The sequence below is a fragment of the Procambarus clarkii genome, chromosome 14, assembly GCF_040958095.1.
Source record: "Procambarus clarkii isolate CNS0578487 chromosome 14, FALCON_Pclarkii_2.0, whole genome shotgun sequence".
Taxonomy (NCBI): domain Eukaryota; kingdom Metazoa; phylum Arthropoda; class Malacostraca; order Decapoda; family Cambaridae; genus Procambarus; species Procambarus clarkii.
In genome coordinates this window covers 38,275,058-38,290,410 of record NC_091163.1, presented here as the reverse complement: position 1 = coordinate 38,290,410, position 15,353 = coordinate 38,275,058, and the positions used below count along the sequence as shown (strand labels likewise).

The following is a 15,353-nucleotide window of genomic DNA, read 5'->3' as shown; positions in this document are numbered from 1 at the left end:
ATCTGAAGGTTAACACCTTTCCCATTTCCACTGCTTAATTAAACTACAATAACTATTGCAAGACCCTGACCAATGAACCCAACACTGCTATAAAGGATAAGGATGAGAGAAATGAAGAGAATAAAGGCAAAGATACTGAGCATATAATAAATGTACTACAGAAGGGTCAGGAAGCTATATTGATGCAGTTTATGGAGTATCAACAATGCTAAATAACAATGATCAAGGCAAGGAGGGCGACACACTCGGGGGACAACTCTCTCACAACCAAGACAAATTAAGCATTGGAAAAACTTGATTTCAAGAGAGGACACTATATGGGACTTTAGGAAGTTCGTGAGTGAGTTTAATTAGAAAGACTTGCGTGAATTTAGAGACAATTCTATTACCAATGTTCCAACGATGTGTCAATATTTCATTCAAAATGATCTGCTACCAGAAATTTTAGCCAAATATCCCCAGTTTGCTAACTGTAGGTAGTAACTGAGTGATTGTAACCTATCCACCGCTGCCCACTGGATGGGGGGGGGGGTGTAACCTATCCACCGCTGCCCACTGGATGGGGGGGGGGGTGTAACCTATCCACCGCTGCCCATTGGATGGGGGGGGGGGGGTGTAACCTATCCACCGCTGCCCACTGGATGGGGGGTGGTGTAACCTATCCACCGGTGCCCACTGGATGGGGGGGGGTGTAACCTATCCACCGCTGCCCACTGGATGGGGGGCGGTGTAACCTATCCACCGCTGCCCACTGGATGGGGGGCGGTGTAACCTATCCACCGCTGCCCACTGGATGGGGGGCGGTGTAACCTATCCACCGCTGCCCACTGGATGGGGGGCGGTGTAACCTATCCACCGCTGCCCACTGAATGGGGGGCGGTGTAACCTATCCACCGCTGCCCACTGGATGGGGGGCGGTGTAACCTATCCACCGCTGCCCACTGGATGGGGGGCGGTGTAACCTTTCCACCGCTGCCCACTGGATGGGGGGCGGTGTAACCTATCCACCGCTGCCCACTGAATGGGGGGCGGTGTAACCTATCCACCGCTGCCCACTGGATGGGGGGGGGGGTGTAACCTATCCACCGCTGCCCACTGGATGGGGGGCGGTGTAACCTATCCACCGCTGCCCACTGGATGGGGGGGGTGTAACCTATCCACCGCTGCCCACTGGATGGGGGGGGGGCGGTGTAACCTATCCACCGCTGCCCACTGGATGGGGGGCGGTGTGCAGGACAAACATATCAATTGTGACACTAGGCTCTCCACATATGTCAGTTGCTTAACTTAGAAACTGTACTTGTGGTCGATCTCGAACCCATTGTTGATGTGACGACTTGTACTAGCTGCCTCGCTAACTAGCTTGTAACTAGCTCATCAAGATTGTAACTTGCTTAGCTAAATGAATTGTGGGGTTCAGTCCCTGAGCCCATTATGTGCCTCTGTAACCCCTTCCTCTACCGCCCACAACATGGGTATGGGGGGCATAATAAATGAACTAAACTAAAAAAAAAAACTGTTAGGCAAGGAAGTTAATGAGATATACGCCAAGTTTTGTGAGATATATGAGGAAGACAAACACACAAAAATCATACCTAAACAGAGATGCAGAACCAAAACATATGATTGGTTCAACAGAAATTGAGAGACAGCCAGAGAACAAATTACAATTCAAAGTCATTGAGACAGAGACTAAAATTGAGACTCTTTTTCAAACATTCCCTTTCACCTTACCACACTCCTCCTCGCTACTCCCGCCTCTCTACCTTCCTCACCCATTATGTCATTATTCATTTATTTCCCTTCGTTTCTCTTATACATTACATCCCCCCCCAACACTGCCACAGTGGCCTCTCCCTCTGGCCAACACTGCCACAGTGGCCTCTCCCCCTGGCCAACACTGCCACAGTGGCCTCTCCCCCTGGCCAACACTGCCACAGTGGCCTCTCCCCCTGGCCAACATTGCCACAGTGGCCTCTCACCCTGGCCAACACCGCCACAGTGGCCTCTCCCTCTGGCCAACACTGCCACAGTGGCCTCTCCCTCTGGCCAACACTGCCACAGTGGCCTTCACCCTGGCCAACACTGCCACAGTGGCCTCTCCCCCTGGCCAACACTGCCACAGTGGCCTCTCCCCCTGGCCAACACTGCCACAGTGGCCTTCACCCTGGCCAACACTGCCACAGTCGCCTCTCCCCCTGGCCAACACTGCCACAGTGGCCTCTCCCCCCTGGCCAACACAGCCACAGTAGCCTCTCCCCCTGGCCAACACAGCCACAGTGGCCTCTCACCCTGGCCAACACTGCCACAGTGGCCTCTCCCCCTGGCCAACACTGCCACAGTGGCCTCTCACCCTGGCCAACACTGCCACTGTGGCCTCTCACCCTGGCCAACACTGCCACAGTGGCCTCTCCCTCTGGCGAACACTGCCACAGTGGCCTCTCCCCCTGGCCAACACTGCCACAGTGGCCTCTCCCCCCTGGCCAACACTGCCACAGTGGCCTCTCCCCCTGGCCAACACTGCCACAGTGGCCTCTCCCCCTGGCCAACACTGCCACAGTGGCCTCTCCCTCTGGCCAACACTGCCACAGTGGCCTCTCCCCCCTGGCCAACACTGCCACAGTGGCCTCTCCCTCTGGCCAACACTGCCACAGTGGCCTCTCCCCCTGGCCAACACTGCCACAGTGGCCTCTCCCCCTGGCCAACACTGCCAGTGGCCTCTCCCCCTGGCCAACACTGCCACAGTGGCCTCTCCCCCTGGCCAACACTGCCACAGTGGCCTCTCCCCCTGGCCAACACTGCCACAGTGGCCTCTCCCCCCTGGCCAACACTGCCACAGTGGCCTCTCCCCCCTGGCCAACACTGCCACAGTGGCCTCTCCCCCTGGCCAACACTGCCACAGTGGCCTCTCCCCCCTGGCCAACACTGCCACAGTGGCCTCTCCCCCCTGGCCAACACTGCCACAGTGGCCTCTCCCCCTGGCCAACACTGCCACAGTGGCCTCTCCCCCCTGGCCAACACTGCCCCAGTGGCCTTCACCCTGGCCAACACTGCCATAGTGGCCTCTCCGTCTGGCCAACACTGCCACAGTGGCCTCCCCCCCTGGCCAACACTGCCACAGTGGCCTCTCCCCCTGGCCAACACTGCCACAGTGGCCTCTCCCCCTGGCCAACACTGCCACAGTGGCCTCTCCCTCTGGCCAACACTGCCACAGTGGCCTCTCCCCCTGGCCAACACTGCCACAGTGGCCTCTCCCCCTGGCCAACACTGCCACAGTGGCCTCTCCCCCTGGCCAACACTGCCACAGTGGCCTCTCCCCCTGGCCAACACTGCCACAGTGGCCTCTCCCTCTGGCCAACACTGCCACAGTGGCCTCTCCCTCTGGCCAACACTGCCACAGTGGCCTCTTCCCCTGGCCAACACTGCCACAGTGGCCTCTCCCCCTGGCCAACACTGCCACAGTGGCCTCTCCCCCCTGGCCAACACTGCCACAGTGGCCTCTCCCCCCTGGCCAACACTGCCACAGTGGCCTCTCCCCCCTGGCCAACACTGCCACAGTGGCCTCTCCCCCTGGCCAACACTGCCACAGTGGCCTCTCCCCCCTGGCCAACACTGCCACAGTGGCCTCTCCCCCCTGGCCAACACTGCCACAGTGGCCTCTCCCCCTGGCCAACACTGCCACAGTGGCCTCTCCCCCTGGCCAACACTGCCACAGTGGCCTCTCCCAATGGCCAACACTGCCACAGTGGCCTCTCCCAATGGCCAACACTGCCACAGTGGCCTCTCCCCCTGGCCAACACTGCCACAGTGGCCTCTCCCCCTGGCCAACACTGCCACAGTGGCCTCTCCCCCTGGCCAACACTGCCACAGTGGCCTCTCCCCCTGGCCAACACTGCCACAGTGGCCTCTCCCCCTGGCCAACACTGCCACAGTGGCCTCTCCCCCTGGCCAACACTGCCACAGTGGCCTCTTCCCCCTGGCCAACACTGCCAAAGTGGCCTCTCCCCCTGGCCAACACTGCCACAGTGGCCTCTCCCCCTGGCCAACACTGCCACAGTGGCCTCTTCCCCCTGGCCAACACTGCCACAGTGGCCTCTCCCCCTGGCCAACACTGCCACAGTGGCCTCTCCCCCTGGCCAACACTGCCACAGTGGCCTCTCCCCCTGGCCAACACTGCCACAGTGGCCTCTCCCCCTGGCCAACACTGCCACAGTGGCCTCTCCCCCTGGCCAACACTGCCACAGTGGCCTCTCCCCCTGGCCAACACTGCCACAGTGGCCTCTTCCCCCTGGCCAACACTGCCACAGTGGCCTCTCCCCCTGGCCAACACTACCACAGTGGCCTCTCCCCCTGGCCAACACTGCCACAGTGGCCTCTCCCCCTGGCCAACACTGCCACAGTGGCCTCTCCCCCTGGCCAACACTGCCACAATGGCCAAAGAAAGGACGTTAACACAATGTATCTCAAACTTCTTGTTGCATGAAGAAATAGCAATTGACTTGACCAACATCCTTCAAACTTGATAAGCCTCAGATCATGTGCCATCAAAATCAGGCTTGTCCAACTCCTGCCATGCTCTACCAGTTGTGGCAACCTTCTGCCATGCTGAACCAGTTGTGGCAACCTTCTGCCATGCTCTACCGATTGTGGCAACGTTCTGCCATGCTCAACCAGTAGTGGCAACTTTCTGCCATGCTCTACCAGTAGTGGCAACTTTCTGCCATGCTCAACCAGTAGTGGCAACCTTCTGCCATGCTCTACTGGCTTTGGCAACCTTTTGCCATGCTCAACCAGTAGTGGCAACCTTCTGCCATGCTCGACCAGTAGTGGCAACCTTCTGCCATGCTCGACCAGTTGTGGCAACCTTCTGCCATGCTCGACCAGTTGTGGCAACCTTCTGCCATGCTCGACCAGTTGTGGCAACCTTCTGCCATGCTCGACCAGTTGTGGCAACCTTCTGCCATGCTCAACCAGTTGTGGCAACCTCCTGCCATGCCAACCTTCCATGGCAAGAAGCTACATTTTGACACAGTTTTATCATTGGGCAATTATTAACAAACAAAAAAAAAAAAGGAGGCCTGGTCGAGGACCGGGCTGCAGGGATGCCAAGCCCCAAAATCATCTGAAGATAACCTTCAAAACAAGAACTTGGTAATTACTACCAACAGTTGGTAACAGAGGCAGATGAGGAGTCACAATAACGTGGCTAAAAAATGTTGACCAAATCACACACTAGAAAGTGAAGAGACGACGACGTTTCGGTCTGTCCTGGACCTGGTCATATTCGACTTGATAACGGTCCAGGATGGACCGAGACGTCTTCATCTATTCACTTTCTAGTTTGTGGTTTGGTCAACGTTGGTAACAGAATCAAGTATGATTTCCAATAACACAGGAGAAATAAAATGCCATTTTATAAATTTACTACTGTGGTTCTCATATGTACAAAAATATGAAGATAAAACTTTGCATAAAAAGCAATTTGATTTTGTATTGATTCAACTGTAATTGCCTCTTCTTCAAAGATTCTTCAATTCAAGCATACAGTTTTTGTGTAAGTAAATTGGTTTGTGACTAAAATAATTACAAGTTTAAATAATTTCATGTTAACATCCAGAGAAATGTCATTCTTATTACAATACTCACATGCAATATCATTTGTTGTATAATTTGCACTACATAATAATACCTTAATTACCTTCAAGATGACACCAGGGGAATATTACAATACAAAATTAAACATTGATGTACAAATTGCCATCCAGTGAGCAAAGCAGATATGCATCAGTTTATGTGGCGTCTGCGTGTTATCCCCACACGGAGACTTTGAACATTAGCCGTCACATACAGTGTGGTAATACAGAAAGACCGGTTCATGACTCCCAATATTACATAACACAGCTGTACCATGGCAGGAAGCCACATTTTGGCACTTTTGTTTCATTGGGCAATTATTCCTGCATAGGCTTCCTCTAACAAAATATTTGTCTTAAAAAGATTCTTACTCTCATGCCCAGGTAACTAACCGGGGATTAAAAAACTGCTCTGCACAGAATTTAAGAGTTTGGTAGAGCTATTATGAATATAAATACGTACAGTAGTAATAATTTAACTCATTATTCATACAAAATCATAAACTTGTGTTTAAGTATATATGAATCAAATATATCTCAACATTCTAAGAAGAGACAATAGCATTAATTGAAAACAAGATGCAGTACAAGAACTAGATAAAAATATTGAAAAAGTATGATTGGGTCCAAAGAGCATCCCTGGACTCTCGCAGCACACGCACTGGTGACCATTAGTGCAGTGCATGTGTTTCACCATTTTAGGGATGGGTTTGATCCCATTATATATATTTTCAATATTTTCTCATAGATACATCAAGTTTTCGTGATTTCATTGTGCAGAACTGAAGACGTTCATGTCCCGTTGCTGCGACAATCTCGAAATACTCATGAAAACTATTTTTATCAACATTGAAAAACCAAGAGATATATTTTTCTCCTACCGATACATCAAAACAAAAAAACATACTTCATCATCTAAAATTTATAATGCACTGCTTATAATGATTAGCTACATAGCATGGCTTTATATAATGAGAATATGAGTTAAGCAAAAAAAGTTAACTGTAGCAATTAAATTTGTACACCATTAAAATAAGATAATCATGCAAGGTCTTAGTCTTGGCTAAATTATGTTGCCCTGCTATGGTGGGTCATTGCCACCTTACATCATCCTACAGCAATAATTGAAGACCAACTCAATCAAAGCTAAGGTATTCCTTACCTTACCTTAGAAATACCTTACGGTATTTCCTTACCATAAAGGAAATGCTATGTTATCGATATTGTTGGCATCATTAATACATGGTATTTGTATCTCTTGAACATTACTTAGCATTATTACCTGATTTACCTTTACACTTCCAAGAGCCTTGTGTACCTGTTACGTACACTTCCAAGAGCCTTGTGTACCTATTACGTACACTTCCAAGAGCCTTGTGTACCTATTACGTACACTTCCAAGAGCCTTGTGTACCTATTACGTACACTTCCAAGAGCCTTGTGTACCTATTACGTACACTTCCAAGAGCCTTGTGTACCTATTACGTACACTTCCAAGAGCCTTGTGTACCTATTACGTACACTTCCAAGAGCCTTGTGTACCTATTACGTACACTTCCAAGAGCCTTGTGTACCTATTACGTACACTTCCAAGAGCCTTGTGTACCTATTACGTACACTTCCAAGAGCCTTGTGTACCTATTACGTACACTTCCAAGAGCCTTGTGTACCTATTACGTACACTTCCAAGAGCCTTGTGTACCTATTACGTACACTTCCAAGAGCCTTGTGTACCTATTACGTACACTTCCAAGAGCCTTGTGTACCTATTACGTACACTTCCAAGAGCCTTGTGTACCTATTACGTACACTTCCAAGAGCCTTGTGTACCTATTACGTACACTTCCAAGAGCCTTGTGTACCTATTACGTACACTTCCAAGAGCCTTGTGTACCTATTACGTACACTTCCAAGAGCCTTGTGTACCTATTACGTACACTTCCAAGAGCCTTGTGTACCTATTACGTACACTTCCAAGAGCCTTGTGTACCTATTACGTACACTTCCAAGAGCCTTGTGTACCTATTACGTACACTTCCAAGAGCCTTGTGTACCTATTACGTACACTTCCAAGAGACGGTGTAAGTATTTAGTAAACATTGCAATATATGACCCAACCCATACGTATGGAAAGTTCCAGCATTTTGGTCCATGTTGGACCCTTCTGAAGTCGACACGACTTGAGAAGTATCCAGAATGGGCTCAAACCTTATCATTGTCTTTGCATGTGGGGGTTCGTTTATTAATTTTCAGCCATGTTACTGTGATTTATTTTCTGCATTACAATGTATATATTACACAAAGTTTAGCTATACATAATATGGTAGTGTATATAGAAAATGATGTACATATTGTAAATATTTTCATATTACCTGATGAAAAATACATCAACAAAGTAAAGTTCTAGGTTATTTACTAGAACTATAGTAAGCAGTTATATTAATGTGTATCACGAGACCTCTGTGGTGAAAATGCACATGTTTAATGTGTTTGTCTCCTGTCGTTACGTTACTGTATATTAATATGTATCAAGAGACCTCAATGATGAAAAATGCATGCATATAATGTTGTGTTTCCTTTTACCACATTATGTTAATGTTTACAGTATTACGAGACATCGGTGCTGAAAATGTACGCGTGTAACATGCGAGTTTTCTTTAATCACGTTATGTCAATTGTATTGTTTATACTAAAAATTTCCATATAATTCACCAAATGTAATATTACTAATAAATTTAAAGGGGGTGCATTAGTGGCAAATTTAAGCTGAAGATGCCAGTTCCACATGCTTCAACACAGTTTAGGCATGTATTGTACAGAATTTGTGCTGGAGAAGCTAGGTTGAACATTCATTTCAAGACACCACTTCTACAGATAAGAATTTTATATAAATCAGGCACAAATGAGTCTAATACTGCAAGTAGGGTACTGTCTCACAATTATTATTAAATATTTGAATCATTTTTATATTCATGAAGAGTACAAGATACTTGAAGGGATGTAGCGGTAGCCGATATAACATTGAATTTTCTACTTCCTTAATGATTTATATATAAAATACATACTGAGATTTGAATCATTAATATCACATTTTGTAATATGGCACATTCTGGTCAATGATGATGTAGTGTAATGGCTTCTCGGAGAAAGACGTAGGGAGAGCAAAAAAACAGACCTACAAATCAACTACAAAGTTAGTTGTGTTGGTAAATAATAATAATGTTCATTATCAGTTGAAAACCAAACTTAGGTTGAAGTAGATGGCTCAGCCCTGCTCACGAGTATTATTGACCTACTGACTTCTTAGCTTGACGTAGATGGCTCGGCCCTGCTTGCCAGTATTTATTGAATTGCCCTACCGATTTACATCGTACTACCAGGGGGGAAAACAAATATGTACATGAAGAAAATATTAAGGTCATATAATGAGATTAAAAATATCTCAAGACTTCCTTGGGATGTGGGTTTGATTCCATTGTATGGCCCTAATATTTTCTCATAGATACATCATATTCTCATGATTTCATTGTGCAACTATGTACATTCACACTAAGTTTAATTTCTGCTTAATTTAAAACTCTGAGACCTACATTTTGTACCAGTCCTGCCCATTTCATCATGTACTATTTTTCATTTGCTGAGAGTTCCAAACTGAAAGTTTGGAAATCACACAGAATTTGAAAGTCTTCCTCCTACTTCAGCAGTCATCCAATGGTGGAGAGCGAGTCATTGTCATAAATTCCCTGAACAGATAGACTATGTACATGCTTTAGTATACACATTTTATAACTGCAGTGTTTAAAATATGCAGTAACTATGCAAGTTTGAAATGCCAAGTTATTAATCCATTAGTGATGCTTAATGTGTTCACTAAGAGAAGCAGTATTAACTTTATAAACGTTACATTTGAAACAGTGTGTGTGGATTAATGGCTATGAACCAATCTCTTTACCATGTATCTCACAGTAGACTCCAGTCTTTCTTCCCATGTGTAAGCTTCAGTTTATTTTTCCCGGAGTTACGTGGAGTTGGTTCAGAGTTATTCTACTCCCAAAGACAGTCTTGGGGCCAGGCTTGTCTTGAAATACCTTTAATAAAAAGGATATTGCTTGGAGAAGCCTGCAGTCCCACAATCATTGCAATCCGTTGGTTTGGTACTTTTTTTCAGGAATCCAACCGTTGGAAATTTGTAAACACTAAATACTTTTGTACATCAGTCAAATGCGTGTTGTTTTGATATACGCTTTCCTTGCATAGAACACACTACAGCTCTCTTATACAGCCCAAAAGGTCTCTTAGCCTCCTTAAAATATAAATCTTTAAACGCTGATTATTTAAAGTAAATTAGATAGTGTATGAAGTATACAGTACATTAAAAGTGAATAGCAGGTTGAGCAGCAAATTATTGAAGTTGTGGAAACACAGCCCTTTGTGACTACAACAATGTCATTACATTTAGTACATTACCATATCATGAGGTGGTTTGCTTTGTTACCTTGAGGGGCATGCAGTGGTTCCAAGGATCAATGTGCTAACGACCCTTGGGTTCCGAGGATCAATGCCCTAACGACAATTGGGTTCCGAGGATCAGTGCCCTAACGACCTTTGGGTTAGATAATTAGTGGGTTTCTTGACTCCTATAATAATTACAGTATAAAAACTTTGCCATTAAAATGATTCGAGAAAATAACTAAATTTACCGATGTGTTCTAAACAATACATTAATTTACCAATTTCAGTAACTAGTTATGTTGGGAATGGCATCTCAAACACCAAGAATATTAATCAATGCGGGTCATCAAATTTTAGCTAAATTTTTGTAACTTTTATCTTAAATACTGTTTAAAAAAAATGTCAAATGAGTAACAGAAAATACTGAAGCTGTATGAAGAGATTGAACCATATCCTTGAACTCCTCAGACATACACGCCAGTGATCGTGATATGGCTTCAATATTTCCTCATAGATGTGTTTTTTTTTTTTTGGGGGGGGGGGGGAGGTGTCAAAATCATGTGCCAAAACTTATTTACCATAAGGACAATGCTTAACTTTATCAAAGTTATAAGTAAAATTTATACAAATCACTTGGGCATCACTGGCAGCTTGCAAGTGGAAAAATTTGGACTGATGCACACTAAACAAAGCACCATAAACAAGAAGAAATGTTCTGAAAATTTATAAAATAATAGTTTTACTAAAATATGTTACGGCAAGTAACTCCCTACACTAATTTGTATACAAAATAAATAAGTGAAAAATAAAAACCAGCATCCAAGAACATATTTAAGATGGAATACTTGATTACGGCGCCTGTAACGTCAAGAGCCATAATATGGCTTTGTGGTGACGTCCAGTGATTCCGCCCACATTCTCCATCTTCTCACAAATGCCACGCAAAACATTACAATATTCCCACTATGAATCATGTGCACCTCTGCTCCTCCTAGGATTCTGTAACAATTTTATTGGGGAGACTAACAGACTTTTCCTAGACACCTTCAAAAGAGCCATAATTAGTCACTATACAATCTCTAAAAGTGGCATTAACCAAAATTGATTATATTTAACTTAAACATACAGTATTTATTACACAAAGAAAAATTATAGATTAACATACAAATCACTGAAGATGACTTTACACAAAAAATTTCCGAAAGCTATGTTAATTACAGATCTAACATTTCGGCAGGAATCACTCATCACACACACACACCTATGTATATACTATATTATTAATATAATTTTATATATATATATATATATATATATATATATATATATATATATATATATATATATATATATATATATATATATATATATATATAGTGGATGGTAATTGTTATAAAAGGAGTAAGTAATGTAACTAGTTCTATAATAGAGTGGCAAGCTTTAGTCATCCATGGAAGCACTGCTGTGGTAACGTACAAAGGCCGCCGTCTCTTTCACCGATCATGATTGTGGCCAGATGAGCTCTGCACCACTACTCAAGGTGGCCAAGCTCTTAAATAGCACTTCATATTATCCAATAAACAAAAAGCACCTCTTTTTTTTCTCTTTAACCCCTAAACTGTGCAGCTATTACAAAGTACTGTACTACACTGGAGTGTGCATGACTAAAATAGTCAACAAATCAAATGGGAATAAATTGAAAATGGCAATTGGAGTGCAGGGGAAATCGCAGATAGCGACTGGTGCAGTGTAGCGGTTAAAATTACCTTTACTACTGCTATTCCATTTTTCCAGTTTGTGCGCGCTTGATGAGGTAACCCACATTCTTTCCGATACATTCCAGATTTATGGTGGCACAAAAGGCAATTGCTCTGTTTTAGCAACAGCCAACCCACCATATTAAATTGTTGCAAAAACTCTAATATTAGTGCAGTTTTATTTTAGCATCTTAAGGTGTAAAGATGGTCAATGGCTGAATTGTCTGAGGAAGATTCTATGCATTAGTCATTTCCTGTGAAGGAATGAACCGAGACATAACTTTTGTAAGTATTGCAGGTAGCCAAGACTATCATTTGCGATTTTCAGGTTTTGTAGTAGAGTATCTTCTCCATTTGGCCACTCCACTTTCAGAAACTTTTTTCAGAAAACTCTGAAGTACTTTTACACTTATATGTCCAAGTACGTAGTTGTGTTATGATTTTGTGGATGATGGTGATTAGGAGGAATAGCCGGCGTTAAGACTTCGACCCAGTGGACCGACTTGTGTCTAGGGCGCCCAGAGGGTCCGACTGTAGCAAACCAGTCTTCTCCTCCTGTGTGATCGATGTCGCAGCTTCTTCGCTGTACAGGCTGTCGTATACTGGGTTTTTGAAGGTGTTTGGCTGTACAAAAATGATGAGGATAAATTAGAAAATGTAACATTCTGTATCCATAACATATGCAATTATGCTAAATATTGCAAAAGAAATTTCCATGAAGTTTAATCCTTTCTTACTTTGAAGAACACTGACATATCTGAAATACAAACAATACATTGTGTAAAGGAATAAGTGAAGCAACAAACATAAAACCTATCCAAATTACACATGACAGTCCTCATCCCCCCCCTCCCTACAGCACCTTCAGCAAACTACCCATCTGGTCAACACGACAAACTGACAGTTACCATGAGCAAAGCACAAAACCAATGGAATTTGGAATTATCAGGGAAAAGCGCCAAGCCATTATGCCCATATATATATATATATATATACTTCGGAGGGGTCAAGATAAGGATTTGGTGCACAAAACCAGATTTATTTGTTTGTTGGACTTTACTTTTTGCATGCAAATTTATCATACAATAACTAATTTTTTTTTGTTTTTTGGTTCACAGGTGAGGCGACAATGGTGATAACAGTCGCAAGTTCAGTGTTAAATAACAACTAGTGTAGCATCACGAATCTTCACTAACAAATGGCAGCTATCATCATTTATAACGGATGAAACAGTGTCATGCCTCTATACTAACTACTATAGGCTATTGTCATCTAAAAAGTAATACTAATAATTTGTACTGGAATAATTCTTATTAAAATTAAAGGCAAATTAAAGGCAATGCATGGTTAAGATCTGAAGCTGAAGAAGATATGTCCTTTGGCAAAGTCAAAGGATTTACCCGATCATAAGCCCAGTGTCTTATAAACAAAACAATCAAGATTGAAGAAATCAAATGTCAATTGTTTCAATAAGTTTGGTGATCTTTTGTAAGTTAGAATGTACAGTATTGACATGACAACAGGCTGTGTCAGAAGTCAAAAAGGGAATTTAATGCATTCACATACATACTATACTTTGATGAGACATGTGTACACACACACACATAAAGTATGCAATGCGTTATAAGCTGGAAGAAAATAAGGAGGTTGAAGCAGTTGAAAAACCAGACTTCAGGAGAGGACATTATGGTGACCTTATAAATTTTTTTAGTGAGTATAATTGGACAGACTTGATGCTAGGCAAGGAAGTGAATGAGATGTATGGCAAGTTTTGTGAAATATATGATAAAGGCACAAAAAAATTTATACCAAAACAGAGATGCAGAACTAGGAAACAGGATTGGTTCAATAGAAATTGCGAGAGGGCTAGAGACCGAAAGACACAAAAATGGAATCAATACAGGAAGAGGCCGAACCCCCAAACATACCAGCGATACAAAGATGCGAGAAACAACTACACGGCAGTGAGGAGAGAGGCAGAAAGAAATTTTGAAAAAGGGATTGCGGACAAATGTAAAACAGAACCAGGTCTATTCTATAAATTCATAAACAACAAATTGCAGGTAAAGGATAATATTCAGAGGTTGAAAATGGGAAATAGATTCACGGAAGATGAAAAGGAAATGTGTGAAACACTAAACGAAAAGTTCCAAAGTGTGTTTGTACAAAATGAAATCTTTAGGGAACCAGATACAATAAGAATTCCAGAGAACAACATAGAACACATAGAGGTGTCTAGAGACGAAGTGGAAAAAATGCTCAAGGAGCTCGGTAAGAACAAAGCAGCTGGCCCAGATGGCGTTTCACCATGGGTTCTGAGAGAATGTGCATCTGAGCTCAGCATTCCACTTCACCTGATCTTTCAGGCATCCCTGTGTACAGGAATCGTAGCAGACGGGTGGAAACAGGCTAACATAGTTCCAATCTACAAAAGTGGCAGCAGGGAAGACCCCCTCAATTATAGACCTGTATCATTGACAAGTGTAATAGTGAAAGTATTGGAAAAACTAATCAAAACTAAATGGGTAGAACACCTGGAGAGAAATTATATAATATCAGACAGACAGTATGGTTTTCGATTTGGAAGATCCTGTGTATCGAATTTACTCGGTTTCTATGATCGAGCCATAGAGATATTACAGGAAAGAGATGGTTGGGTTGACTGCATCTATCTGGACCTAAAAAAGGCTTTCGACAGAGTTCCACATAAGAGGTTGTTCTGGAAACTGGAAAATATTGGAGGGGTGACAGGTAAGCTTCTATCATGGATGAAAAATTTTCTGACTGATAGAAAAATGAGGGCAGTAATCAGAGGCAATGTATCTGAATGGAGAAATGTCACAAGTGGAGTACCACAGGGTTCAGTTCTTGCACCAGTGATGTTTATTGTCTACATAAATGATCTACCAGTTGGTATACAGAATTATATGAACATGTTTGCTGATGATGCTAAGATAATAGGAAGGATAAGAAATTTAGATGATTGTCATGCCCTTCAAGAAGACCTGGACAAAATAAGTATATGGAGCACCACTTGGCAAATGGAATTTAATGTTAATAAATGTCATGTTATGGACTGTGGAATAGGAGAACATAGACCCCACACAACCTATATATTATGTGAGAAATCTTTAAAGAATTCTGATAAAGAAAGAGATTTAGGGGTGGTTCTAGATAGAAAACTATCACCTGAGGACCACATAAAGAATACTGTGCAAGGAGCCTATGCTATGCTTTCTAACTTCAGAATTGCTTTTAAATACATGGATGGCGATATACTAAAGAAATTGTTCATGACTTTTGTTAGGCCAAAGCTAGAATATGCAGCTGTTGTGTGGTGCCCATATCTTAAGAAGCACATCAACAAACTGGAAAAGGTGCAAAGACATGCTACTAAGTGGCTCCCAGAACTGAAGGGCAAGAGCTACGAGGAGAGGTTAAAAGCATTAAATATGCCAAAACTAGAAGACAGAAGAAAAAGAGGTGATATGATCACTACATACAAAATAGT

The 15,353-nt window shown here is 43.5% G+C and overlaps 2 protein-coding genes across 2 annotated transcripts in view; one reads left to right on the top strand and one right to left on the bottom strand.

Annotated features, from left to right (window-relative positions):
- Positions 1-205: 205 nt before the first annotated feature.
- On the top strand, positions 206-5,027 carry LOC123772672 (larval/pupal cuticle protein H1C-like). Its single transcript, XM_045765959.1, has 2 exons — positions 206-227; positions 4,528-5,027. Exons 1-2 carry the CDS (start codon positions 206-208, stop codon positions 5,025-5,027), a joined length of 522 nt encoding a protein of 173 aa, XP_045621915.1.
- Positions 5,028-5,411: 384 nt separating this feature from the next.
- The window catches only part of LRP1 (LDL receptor protein 1), a 704,914-nt gene continuing 694,972 nt past the window's right edge, over positions 5,412-15,353 (bottom strand). The window contains exon 79 of the mRNA XM_069324493.1: positions 5,412-12,466. Within this exon, the coding sequence (XP_069180594.1) occupies positions 12,320-12,466 (147 nt within the window). The 3' untranslated portion in view covers positions 5,412-12,319. The remainder of the gene's footprint in view (positions 12,467-15,353) is intronic.

What these genes read in the sequence shown, in the direction of transcription:
- LOC123772672 (XM_045765959.1), top strand. Translation starts at nt 206, where the DNA reads ATGCTAAATAACAATGATCAAG. An exon ending in GCTAAATAACAATGATCAAG is followed by an intron (nt 228 to 4,527) that starts GCAAGGAGGGCG and finishes AAACTTGATAAG; the next exon opens with CCTCAGATCATGTGCCATCA.